We start from the raw sequence: 13,882 nt of genomic DNA on the forward strand, positions 1-13,882 counted from the left end.
CTTGTTTCGAAGATGCATAACCGCTTGTGTGTAGGTTTTGATAACATCTCTCATACAGACAACCAACGAGTTGAAAAGAGAAATCCACCAATTATTAAGTCCAGGCGAAACAAAATAGGGGTTGTTTGAAAAGACTGCAGCCTACGTGGTTTAAATGGAGTGGACATGAGGTCTAATTCCTTGCAACAACATCCCCCCCCAAACAAAAAAAATATTTTGAGTGATTAGGTGGTGTTAGGTTTTGGCTTGCATTTGATTACTGTGATGAGGACGAGAATGAAGATATCGATGAGGGTTAAGAGCTTGAACGTAGCATCAAAGGATGAAAAGTAATCGGCAGTCCAACCTGAACAGAGGAAATACAAAGTGAAATAAAAGGCAATGTGAAGAAGAGCTGGATAAGGATAGCGAGGGTTTAAGTTACCTCGGCTAAAACGAAAGGTTCGAGATCAAAGGAAACTGTGTTTATTGTCTTTATACGAGGTGAATAATTTCCTTGGTGAAATTCTTTGCATCGTAAGCTTTTAACTGAGCACATTCATGGCATAAGATGTTTTTTTTAACTAACTACTTACAATTATCGACTTGAAATTAAGTTTAGTCGAAAAACACTTGTGCATTTATGCTAATCTTTGTTTTATTGTGCAGTGCTTAATAGCTGCTTTAATTTCTACCATATTCATTAAATTCGTACTTTGTTTAGCCAAAATAATGTACACCCTTACATGACTAATATATATATATATATATATATATATATATATATATATATATATATATATATATATATATATATATATATATATATATATATATATATATATATATATATATATATATATATAAACAAAAGAAGACTTAATAGAAACGCCGCGGGAAGACATAATCTTTGTTTCTCTATTATGACGCCCACGCACAACTCTTTGATTTATATGTATATATATATATATATCTTACCTCCTAAGTAACCACCAAGAAACATCCCACAACCTTGAAAAAATTTGTCGACTGAGTAGGCGATGTGGAATTTCTCTGGAGACACTCTTTCCCTCAGAATCAGCGCCCCCAAGACTGCCCTTCCACCGATCGACATTGCGGAGACACATGACGTCACTAAGATAAGGTAGTAGTTGATAATATAAACATCGCAGAGGAGAGCAGCTATGTCCAGCAATGTAGCGAAGAGAAATATAGTGACCGGATGGAAACGGTTGTTGGTGAGGACACCTACAGCGACCCTGCTGAAGGTATTCCCTATCGCTGCTGTAAATGTCATGATCAGGGTGTCACGGATAGAGATTCCTCTCTGCAGAGCATGTGGTACGAGAAAGGAATGCCAGCCGCTATGGAGCACATAGAAAGTCATATCGAGAACTATTATCACATTCAACAGAGGGTCCACGTAAAAATCTGACTGTTGAATACTGCTGACGATCCTAGCGAAAGTTTCAAGATATCGAGGCTCGCAGTTGTTTCCTAGAGGGGAATTAAGTTGTATGGCAGTGAGAGGGGGGGGATGGAAAAGTCGTTAGTTTACAAGTAGAACATCAGATGTATAGGTTCTCAGATACGTGCATCAGTGTATAGATATACACTGTGAAAAAGGGTCGGATATTCCCATTTATTTGTGTTTTCTACAAGACCTGTCGTTGAAATGTCCTGTTTTATGCCCGATGCCCGAAATATATGAACTTACGGAAATATGACATGTGTAAGTGTTAATTAATTTTCAAGTCAGATCAAAACAAAAATCAAGTTTCAAGAGAATCTCTAATGAAACATCGTCTCAACGTAACCATGGTAATGATCGAATTGCTATATACGAAAGATGGGTAGTTGCAAGCGTTCAAATCAATTCATCTGTTCATAAAATAGGAATGTATTTAATAATTTCAAGTATGTGAAATAGTCTTCTGGCAGTTTCAGAAAAGTGTTGGAACCTGATGATACAGTCGTGAAAGGATATCCACAGTGGTGGATCTAGGATTTTTAAAAAGAAGCCCCCACTTAAGGTTCCGACTTTATTCACACACTCTCTGACAAACTCACATGTTTCAGACAAGGAAGAAAAAAACATCATCAATCTAATCACACCTCCCTTTTCACAGGGATACAAGTTCCACTATCGGTTGGTTTACCATTATCCTATTTGTAGGTTTTGCGTCCGTTACGTTCCTCCCCATTTCAACTAAATGTAACTTCTTACCTTCTGTATTCCGACAGGAACCCGTACGACTTGCCAGCTTTGTATTTTCTTCTTCCTCCTCTACTACTTCTTCTTCTACTATGCCCTCTTCTACAAGGTCTTCTTCTGTACCAGTTGAGCTGTTTGGAAGTCCCTGATAGCCACGTTCCGTATTCTCATCTGAGTCCAGCATAATACCAACAGCACATGGAATCAGGTGCGCCATCAGGCCACTAATGATAAGGAGACCACCTCTCCAGCCATAGATATTACGGAGCAATTCAGCAAAAAGTGGTATCATGACCATACCGGTCCCATATCCTGTCATACCAAGGCTAAAGAGTAGATTATAGTTGCTCGAAGCAACACGATGTAATGTCATTATAGTACAAACCATTACGACGCAGTTTCCAAAACCTATACGTTGTAAAAAAAAAGATAAGGTTGAAACACGTGATGCCCTTTATCTGTAATAGAAATCAACTTTAGAACCACCAGAATGGACATAGACTACCCTCCAATTCGTAATAGAAAATGAGGTTATCGATTTGGATGAACAAGGATGTGTCTCTCCTATATAATTAGGTCAAAGCTACTTTATTCGTTATTATGTAGAACAAGGTTTATAATGAAAATTAGTAAAAAATAAAGCCTATATTGCACTATAACTCGTCTAGAGTTCGTGAACTTCCACAGCCATTAGGTGGACCATGGACCCGGCCCGCTTCAAAAGACTTCGCTCTCACCCAATTCAATATTTTAGGGACGGCTTCAACCCTGACTACAGAAAAAGTTTTCTAATTATACATGATCAAAGAAAAACTGAAGAAAAAGTGCAAAAGTTTTCACCATCTCCGATGAGGATTCAGTTGTTATGAAATGTGTAATGACTTGCCAGTGGGTTATACTTTCGGACCGGTCGTTGAATTTGCTTCGGACTTAAATCGGCCTTACTCATCGTTTCCTTGAAAACGACAACGTGACAAGCGATTATTTTGGGGTCACGTGACAAAACGAGGCAACAGTAAAACCGAAAAAAATGTATTTTTCTAATGGATGTAGAAGATCACCTGTAATTGAAAGAAATGTTGCCACTTGAGCGTTGGTAGTTGCTACGGAAGTCAACGCCACTCCCAATGGAGATAGACACGCCCCAGATATCAGCAGGAAACGGCGGATTGAACGACGACGAAAGAGGGCGGCAATTACTGGAGCTGTACCAAGAAAAGTACATGTACAGTATTATAAACCTTTATGCTGACATGCAATTTTGTTTTTCGCATAAGTCGGTATGTTACACATTTAAGTTAAGACTTTTACTACATTTAGCAGGCGCTTGTGCAATGTGTGGGCACAATTTTGAGCCGTTTTCCGGGGTCGTTATTTTATTTTTGAGGGATGCGTGTGTGGTAAACATTTTCTCTATCCTCTTTCATGTGTCTTTGGCAAGTCCAAAATAATCGTGTGAGAGGTGATCAATTATTGTTGGAGGGGCCGTGTTCCGCGCACATTTGTTTTGCTGTTGCATGTGAGCGGCAGGAGCTGGTGGGCGTGGGGCATGGTCACTCTAGGATGGGTTGCCTTTTGCTTGAAACACCCTGTATAGACCTACTTTGTTCAAAATTATACTATGTGTGTATGATAGGCGTTGTATTATGTCAATTTCATCATTGTTCAAATGTTTAGGCAAATACATGCCCTATTGGAGGAAATAAAAAAAAATGGGGGAAATCAGCTTTGAATCCCCTTTTCTTTGGATAATATCGTTTAATGTTTGATTCCATCAGTAGAATGCCGAGTACATTGATCATGTTGATGAACATAATTATTTCACCAAACAGTCCAACGACTGATATATGTTTTATAGCATTTGCATGGTAAAAATAGCATGATATAATCACCAGTCCTTCAATTAAAAACCAGACCTGGGCTCCGTAAAGCCCCTTTCACAATTGACGTACGACCATTTGCGACGTTTTGGTCGTGCGACAGGCTGCAACAGGCATCAATCGCCAGTCATCTCATAAGATCGCACAGAGGCTTTCACAGTTGCAACAGCTGTCGTACAACAAAAACAACCAGTAAAACCCGTTGCACGAGTAAGTCGCTTATGATCCTATTGTGCTCGTGCGATCACATGCGAGTGTTGCACGAGGGATTGCGAGGGGAACGGTCGCATACATGCGAATGAAACGGTAGTGCAATGTTGTAAGCCGTTGCGATCGGTCTTGCAACAGTCTTATGGCCCATATATTGTCGCACCCATTCGCAAGACATGCTCTGTACATGTAGGTCGCTAGCACATGTGCAAGTGATGTACGACCTCCAGTCGAGTAAACTTAGTTTTGCAACCTCTCACACCAAGTCGTGCAACGTTGCAAAACACTCGCACGATGATCGCACGACCGATGGTAAGACCCCGGATACAACCTGATGCGAGTGAATCGATCGTATTTGATCGCGTTCGGATTTTGAACATGTTCAAAGTTCAGATGTGACCAGTCACGACCACCTCGAGTTCGTGCGACCGTCTACAACGACTGCGAGTGCTCGCAAGACACCTAGAGATCGATCGTGCAACAGCAAGAAAAAACTGTTGCAGCCGGTCGTAAACTGGTCGGACGTCAATTGTGAAAGGGGCTGAACGGTCGCATAAATACGAATGCAACGGTAGTGAAATGTTGTAAGCCGTAATTTCGATCGGTCTTGTAACAGTCTTATATTATCGCACCCAGTCGCAAGACTGGTCTCTGTAGGTCTCTAGCACATGTGCCAGTGTTGTACGACCTCCAGTCGACTAAATGCGACTATACGTAGTTGTGCCACCTCTCGCACCAAGTCGTACAACGTTGAACAACACTCACACGATGATCACCCGACCGATGGTACGACCTGATGCGAGTAAATCAATCGTATTTGATCGCGTTTGGATTTTGAACATGTTCAAATTCAGATGCAACCAGTCACGACCACCTCCGACCACCTCAAATTCGTGCATTCGTCTACAACGACTGCGAGAGCTCGCAAGACACCAAGAGATCGATCGTGCAACAACAAGCAAAAACTGTTGCAGGCGGTCGTAAACAGGTCGTACGTCAATTGTGAAAGGGGCTTAACACAGAGGTTTGCGATGAATTTCAAATATGAAATAACAGCACTGATTGGTCCCTGGTCGGTATTTTAAACCAAATGCGCGTGTAACATTCATATTGATTGGTCAGTTCATTTAGCGATTAATTGGTAATCTTTGTGTTACGGAGCCCTGGTCTAAGATTCATGATGACTTATTCCTTACAGCCTTGTGTACAACTCATACGTAGATTTTTTGCAATTTGATGCGTGCATGCAAATCTTATTTCATATTGCTCGGTGTCACCGAGCAATAGAAATAAAAAATTATCAAATGTTCATAGAATTCTGTTGCCATGGTTACCTACTAATCCATTAAATGTTCAATGTCACGGGCGGACAGGATAGAAATAGGTTTCTACACTTGTCAGTGATCTTTTGTTGTCTATCTAAACGAAACAATTCTGACAATTTATTTTCACTACACTGTAAAATCTGCGGTGTTAAAACTGACACCAATTGGTGTTAATAGAGGACAACACCCTGAGGTGTTAAAATTACATCCTAGAGATTAAACATAACACCAAAGAGTGTAAATGTAATAACAAAAGGTGTTGTAATAACACCTATAGGTGTAAAACTAACACCACCAACTTAACACCGGTATAAAATAACTGGTGTGATCCTCTATGTATATCGGTTAACACTGCAGTTTTTGCTGTGTAGGGGTTATTAACTGCACTATATACAATGTATATCCATGCATTGACCACCATGACACATAACAAGGTCTATATATAAACTATAAAACTCTTAGGTTTAGAATTAGATGCCTCAGAACTTCGAGATATGTTTTGTTTAAGAAATTCAAGACAAGTATTGTCAATTATGCTATTTCAGGGGGCAGATAGCTATTTTGGGCCCTATTGAATAAAATTTAATGTTGCTATTATGGTAACTTTGCCGTCCACTGGTAACTTGCATGGAACCCTTGATTCTGATTGGCCGTTGATCAGCATTACCGTGGTAGTTACCTGACCCTATAAACATAGGGTTATACACCACAACTAGGTAAAAAAAAAATCTCCTCCATAATTAAGAAGAAGATATGTCTATAAATGTGATGTACAGTACGTATAGACCAATTTCACGGCCGGTTTATGTATTTGGCCCTCTATCGGCGACGCCATTGCTGCGGTGGGCAAGTGCGCTGACCGCGATTGGCTCTGTGTACAAATTCAATGAAAGATTACAGATAAGCTCTGATATTGTGTCATTAACTTCATCATAAAACAATAAAGTAAAGCATGGACACCTGGGTAGACGATGTAAGACAATGGCCATATCTGACCGATGAAGGTATGATGAATTTTTGCACTATGGCTACTTTTCCCCTTAGTTTTGTCAGTAAAAGTGAGTTGATGATGACCAAGAATCGCTGTTGGTTTTCATCAGGGAGCTCACTTCTTGTTGCTAGTAAATTGTGTTAGAGTAGCGGGAGAGTGAACGAGACATAGAGTGAGAGGGAGAGAGAGGGGAGAGGGGGAGAGAGTATGTGTGAGAGGAGGTAGATAGTGAGAGGGGAGAGGGGAATAGTGAGAAAGGGGGGGGGGGGTAGTGAGAGAGGGGGGGGGGGGCTAGCGAGAGAGTGTGTGAGAGAGGGAGAGGGATAGTGTAATACAGAGAAATGGATGAGAGGGAGAGAGAGAGAGGGATAGTGTGAGAGAGGGAGAGAGAGAGAGGGACTGATATTTCCATCTAAGTCCTTTCTGTTGATGTTTTTTATCCACTGGCGACGCATTCCTTCATCACGGCCTGGAAACCTATGCAGGGAGTACGGCTTCACACACAAACAGGCTTCATGAGTCCAAGGCGAGTGAATTTCACATTCACTTTGCTTCCAATCCTGAAGCTTTCTCCAATTGTTGTGGCAATTGAACACAGCACAGCTGCGACCTGAACTTCTCCGATTAATGCTCATTGTGAATCTTACAAGAAATCTGCTCAATTGGTCCAAAAAAAAAAAAAATCGAACGAATGTACCAAATACCCTATTGACTTGTGTACTATAAAAGTTGATTCGCCCACCGCAGCATGGCGACCAGTCTGCTGCCCTCTCACGTTGTGAAATTGGTCTATACATGTGATGTTTATGGTTTCACCATGTACATCAAGTAACAAACAATCAAATTCACAATTCACAATCTAATTCTAAACCTCAGGAGCTCATTTATCTGATACTTTAGTTTATATACAGGCTTTAATGTCATGGTTATCAATGCATGGATATACATGGATGCAGTGTAGTATTACAGGACATTGTATACCGTACACACCCTAAATATGATAGGCCTATTTTCTTTCATTCGATTAGATGTATTTCGCAAATATCCGCTAAACCCAATTAACAGGAATAAAAGCAATATAACTATATATGAAGCTGCTTGCTACTGTTCAACTGGTATCGTCTAGTATTCAAGAACCACAAGGCGATGAAACCTATTTTTTGGCTTAAAATAGCTCTAAAACTGGTAAATTTAAGTTAAATCACCTTTTAACTATACAAATAATGGTAAAAGTACTTATTTTAGGAAAAACAAATTGCCTCCCCCCCCCAAAAAAAAACATATGAACAGACACCAAAACAAGTGAAAAAGACCATCAATAATGAAGTTGTTGCCAAAAATTGTGAAGAGGGAGTGGAGGGGAGGTGCCAGGTAAAAATGGCAGAGGTAAAAATGGCAGAGGTAATAATGGCAGAGGTAAAAATGGCAGAGGTAATAATGGCAGAGGTAAAAATGGCAAAGGTAAAAATGGCAGAGGTAATAATGGCAGAGGTAAAAATGGCAGAGGTAATAATGGCAGAGGTAAAAATGGCAAAGGTAAAAATGGCAAAGGTAAAAATGGCAAAGGTAAAAATGGCAGAGGTGAAAATGGCAGAGGTAAAAATGGCAGAGGTAAAAATGGCAGAGGTAAAAATGGCAAAGGTAAAAATGGCAAAGGTAAAAATGGCAGAGGTAAAAATGGCAGAGGTAATAATGGCAGAGATAAAAATGGCAGAGGTAAAAATGGCAGAGGTAACAATGGCAGAGGTAAAGATGATAAAGATAGGCTACATCATAATAATTATCATCCATGGCCGAACTCTTGTCGACGAAATGGGCTATAAAAACTGATTAAATATTATGTTGTTTTTCGTCATTTAAGATCTATACTCTGTCATTTATATATGACTAAACTCAAGCATTTTCTTGCCAAAATGATTTCAATTAGTGACTGCATGATGAAAGGATCTTAAGCTCGTAAGCAGAACAACGCTTTACATGAAACCCACGATTTTTTAAAATGTAAACACCAATGTGTGCAGCCACTAACCCTCTCGGAAACGAACAAGTTCGTGTCTACGTCGAACTACTTTCATAATTTAAACTGGATAAAAAATAACTGAACATTCTGTAATAAAAGTATTTTTTTATTTCCATATCATGATGGATCATGATGAATAGATATTGATGTCACTGGCGGATCCATGGGGAACAGCTGGCCCGTGCCCCCCCCCCCCTTGAGAGGTACAATTAAAATCTTAGCAAATATGCTAACTCAAGTGTGCCCCTTTTTAAAGCGAGACCCTTTTCTGCTTGCTAATTATTTTTGTGGACGAGTTAGTAGGCGGAAAACTTTTTTTGCGTGTCATTTTTCAGGAAAATGTGCCCCCCCCTGGAAAATCCTGGATCTGCCCCTGATTAGTGTGATACGTTAAATGTAAATGATACAATTATTGTTCATTCTTTAGAGCAATACCTCAATGCAGCTAGTACAAATGGATGCCAGGTTCCCAAAGGGTTTGACGTCATAATGGGAAGCTGTCCCATGACATTTTATGCACTAAATAATGGTTCATAATTGTTTTTAAAAAATATTTCAGGAGCGTCAATGAAATGATTGTCTCTTGATATATCCTGAAGATAAAAAAAAACATTTTGATTTTTTTTCTAGAAAATTACATTTTATTAATATTTTATGGGAAAGCTGCTCGCAAATGACGTCATCATTAAAATATAAAAGTATAGCTTTTTTAATCTTTGATTGATTTCCTAAAACCCTCACCAATATCATTTTATTTTTTTTGCTATTCTACAATGACTTTTAACTGATGTTGAACTTCCCCTGTAATAAATTAAGTACAATTGCGATCAAGAGTGTGCTTCAAATTTGAATACTAATACAACGATTTGACATGAGAAGGCCGTCCATGAGAGTCCAGAAAAAAAGATATTCTAGCCAAAAGATTATCAATTTGGTGCAGACGATCTATCTATGATTTTAAGAATGTCACCCTTTCCATTATTTTTATTTTCTTAGAACCTTTCTTAGTTAATCTATGTAGGGCTTACATGCGGGGGCTGTTTGATTTTTTTTTCATGGGGGTTTAAGACTCTTTTTACCTAAACCATTATGAGCTCTGCCAATTTTAACTCTGCCATTTTTACCTCTGCCATTATTACCTCTGCCATTTTTACCTCTGCCATATTACCTCTGTCATTTTTACCTTTGCCATTTATACCTCTGCCATTTTTACCTCTGCCATTATTACCTCTGCCATTTTTACCTCTGCCATTTTTACCTCTGCCATTATTACCTCTGCCATTTTTACCTCTGCCATTATTACCTCTGCCATTTTTACCTCTGCCATTTTTACCTTTGCCATTTTTACCTCTGCCATTTTTACCTTTGCCATTTATACCTCTGCCATTTTTACCTCTGCAAAAATCATACAAAAATCATCAATAGTATTTCATCAAGTAATTTACGTACAGATAAAAGCAAAATAACATAAAAGAACAAAATAAAAGCAAAAAAAAAACATACGATTTTGCAAAGGTAACCAGCCATGATAGATTTACCGACTGTCTGAAACTCACTATCTGGTAATGAAGAAACACAGAAAATTCGATCGCGTGATTGAAACATGTCTCTCACGTTATTTGTAATACTTTACTAGACCCTAGAGCCTTTTCTTGAATAATTCCATGATCCTATTGTCATTTGTGCAGACAACGCCGAATGGAAGTCATGGTAAATAAACATCGGGGCGACGATCCATAGGCGGATCGGGGGGGGGGGGCAAGGGGCCGCCCCCCCCCCCCTGTTGGCGGAGCAAAAAACAAGGGAAAGGGAAAAAATAAAAGTAGAGAAAAAAGAGGAAAACCAGAGGAAGAAGACAAATGAATAAAATAAGGTGAGGGGGATTACTTGGAAAATAGAAATAAAAATTTAATGTTATTATTTAAAATTTTGTTTTGTATCCATAGGCCAATTTTTGTCTTCTGACCTTTCTGGTTTATGTCTCCCCCGCTCACACAGTCATGTCTTATACACAAACACACACCCGCACCCATGCTTCTCACGCAATCTTCCTTGCACACATTCACATCCTCTCTCGCACATCCACACACACGCCCACAAACCCCCAATAGACCCCAAACACTCACACGCACTCGCGCGCAACCACACACAGTTATCAAAACACAGTTCCGTGGTATGACAATTGTAGACTTACTTAAAAAAGTTGGGGCGTGTGTTTGGGCCTCGTACACTGAAAAAAATCTAATAACGGAGACAATGACAATAACAATGACAATGGCATTTATTCCAATGTCATCCAGAGAGTGGGTATTTGAGAAAATAATCATACAAAAATCATCAATAGTATTTCATCAAGTAGTTAACGTACAGATAAAAGCAAAATATAATAAAAGACAAAATAAAAGCAAAAAAAAAAAACTATACGATTTTGTAAAGGTAACCAGCCATGATAGATTTACCGACTGTCTGAGACTCCCTATGTCAGGGGTTCTCAAACTACGGCCCGCGGGCCGGATCCGGCCCTTGGAGTTTCTCAATCCGGCCCGCGAGACTCTGCTGGGGTTTTAAAATCATTTTTAAGTCACAATATGAAACATAGCTCAATATGATTACATTGTGTATCCATGTTAGACCTAACCTTAATAAAAGTAATGACAGTCAAAACATAATTATGAAACTGTTATAAATTTGTTGGATTAAATGCTCCCAAATTAAGGGCAAGATTGCACAAGAGAGCATCTAGGACCCTGACCGCAATTAAGGTCTTTGCACTTCGCGCACATCTTTTTCTAAGTATCCACTTCACCCTGGCCCTTTCAGGTTTACTTGGAGTCTAATCTGGCCCTTTAAATAAAAAGTTTGAGAACCTCTGCCCTATGTGGTAATGAAGTGACACAGAAAATTCGATCGCGTGATTGAAACATGTCTCTCACGTTATTTGTAATACTTTACTAGACCCTACAGCCTTTTCTTGAATAATTCCATGATCCTATTGTCATTTGTGCAGACAACGCCGAATGGAAGTCACGGTAAAAAACATTTGGGCCTCGTACACTGAAAAAAATCCAATAACGGAGACGATGACAATGACAACGACATTTATTCCTATGTCACCCAAAGAGTGGGTATTTGGAGAAAATATTCATACAAAAATCATCAATAGCATTTCATCAAGTAATTTACAAGCAGATACATTTTATAAAAGTAAACAAAAAATGTATACAATTTCTAGCATTAAAATAATTTGATAATTGTGGTTGAAATAGTATACCTTGAAATTTCGAAAATGTAATCAAAATTTACACATAACTACAAAAGAAAAATGTAAATAACGACATCATCATATCGTTGGTTATTATACCACAGTTGAAAAGCTTAAAATATCATAGCGTAGCAAAGTTTTAGAAAATTTGAAAATTAGGCCTACAGTTAAAATATTGGATTAATGCCCTGAAGCTTAAAAAACCGCTGCTTAAAACTTGTAATTAGCATAATTATATACATACATGTATTATGTCTAACAGAAGGCATGTATTGGCATCAGCATTTCATTGGCTGTTATACCACTATTCAATTAGAAGCTCAAAATATTGTATTTCGAGCATAACTTATTTCAAAACGAAACAAGATTTTCATGCAAGACTTAAAGGACAAGTCCACCCCAACAAAAACTTGATTTGAATAAAAAGAGAAAAATTCAACAAGCACAACACTGAAAATTTTATCAAAATCGGATGTAAAATAAGAAAGTTATGGCATTTTAAAGTTTCGCCTATTTTCAGCAAAATAGTTATAAGAACGAGCCAGTTACATCCAAATGAGAGAGTTGATGACATCACTCACTCACTATTTCTTTTGTATTTTATTATATGAAATATGAAATATTTTTATTTTCTCGTCATTGTCATGTAAAATGAAGTTTCATTCCTCCCTAAACACGTGGAATTCCATTATTTTAACATTTTGTGCTTCAGACAAGGAGGTTCTAATCGTCAAATTCGTAAAAATTGAAATATTGTATAATTCAAACAATAAAAAAAACAAAAGAAATAGTGAGTGAGTGACATCATCGACTCTCTCATTTGGATGTAACTGGCTCGTTCATATATTACTATTTTGTTAAAAATAAGCGAAACTTTGAAATGTCATAACTTTCTTATTTTACATCCGATTTTGATGAAATTTTCAGCATTGTGCTTGTCTGATTTTCCTCTATTGATTCAAATCAACATTTTTCTGAGGTGGACTTGACCTTTAAAAAGGTTGGAACGGATGTCTGGTTTCTCACAATTAAATAGCTGATTCATTCTTAGTGTATTCGGACTTGCAGTGTAATATATTTTAAGATGAAACTTTTTTTTATTTGGCAAAAGAAGGACAAATGAATAGATAGTTGGATTCATCACCAATTGGTTGCATAATGTACAAAGCCACATATTTCTTTGACGATTTTCATATCTTCCTGAGACAATAGGAAGCCGAAGATTTCCACAACCGAATCTACAAAAAGTGATTCTATCTTTTTAATTCATATGGTTGAGGTAACTTTCTAGACGAACATTTTCTTTAGAAATTCTGTAGTTAGCACACTGAGAGTTTTAGTTTATGAACGTAAACCAATTTTGTAACTGTTAATCCTTTATTCGTAGATCTACAGCTTGTTTTAAAGGAATCAAAAATGGCATATAAATTTGTCATGCCCAATCTATCAAGAGTTTGCTTATCTTCGTTAACCAACTTGTCTGATATATATCTTGATCAAAAAGTTTCTTTACTATCTCATAAATCTTTCATTATTATCTCATAAATCATACCAGACATTTTTGTTTAACTGTCGTGAACTAATCAATATCGTTCACTGATAAATTCTATAAAATCGTTTATGAACACAGCAAACAATGTAGCCTGTTTTCGGACATCGCTAACCGCGGATACTTCCTACCGCCCTACACATACTTCGATTTTAAGTGACCGAACTGGAACTTTTTTCCAAATCTAGAGTTTACTACAATAAAATTTTTGAAAGGAGAAGATGATGAATATTAATTGGCACAGAAATCTCTAGAATTGATTGACTTGGTAATCTTGACCGGAGATGAAGGTCGCCGGTTGGGTAAACTTCCGATTCGTCTATTGCCAACCCCGGGGGGGGGGGGCACTCGACCAAAAAAGTAGTAGGGGTGTGCCACGGGCGAGACAAAAAAAGGGGGCCTTGGGGCGGGCTTATTGTAAAAAGGAGGGTCCTCGGAACGGGCTTCGGAA

General features: G+C 38.3%; 2 protein-coding genes across 2 annotated transcripts in view; both read right to left on the reverse strand.

Annotated features, from left to right (window-relative positions):
- LOC121430506 (monocarboxylate transporter 9-like) lies at window positions 1-2,561 on the reverse strand. Its single transcript, XM_041627787.1, has 3 exons — window positions 2,207-2,561; window positions 958-1,476; window positions 1-346 (listed from the first exon to the last, which is right to left on the reverse strand). The coding sequence occupies exons 1-3, from the start codon at window positions 2,511-2,513 to the stop codon at window positions 225-227; spliced, it is 948 nt and encodes a 315-aa protein (XP_041483721.1). The 5' UTR covers window positions 2,514-2,561; the 3' UTR covers window positions 1-224.
- The window catches only part of LOC121431278, a gene marked incomplete at its 3' end in the record, with an annotated part of 27,635 nt that continues 16,290 nt past the window's right edge, over window positions 2,538-13,882 (reverse strand). Inside the window, exons 2-3 of the mRNA XM_041628787.1 lie at window positions 3,256-3,399; window positions 2,538-2,602 (exon numbers count right to left, since the gene is read on the reverse strand). Of these exons, the coding sequence (XP_041484721.1) occupies window positions 2,538-2,602; window positions 3,256-3,399 (209 nt within the window). The remainder of the gene's footprint in view (window positions 2,603-3,255; window positions 3,400-13,882) is intronic.

This window comes from Lytechinus variegatus, chromosome 17, assembly GCF_018143015.1.
Source record: "Lytechinus variegatus isolate NC3 chromosome 17, Lvar_3.0, whole genome shotgun sequence".
In the NCBI taxonomy this organism is placed as follows: Eukaryota; Metazoa; Echinodermata; class Echinoidea; order Temnopleuroida; family Toxopneustidae; genus Lytechinus; species Lytechinus variegatus.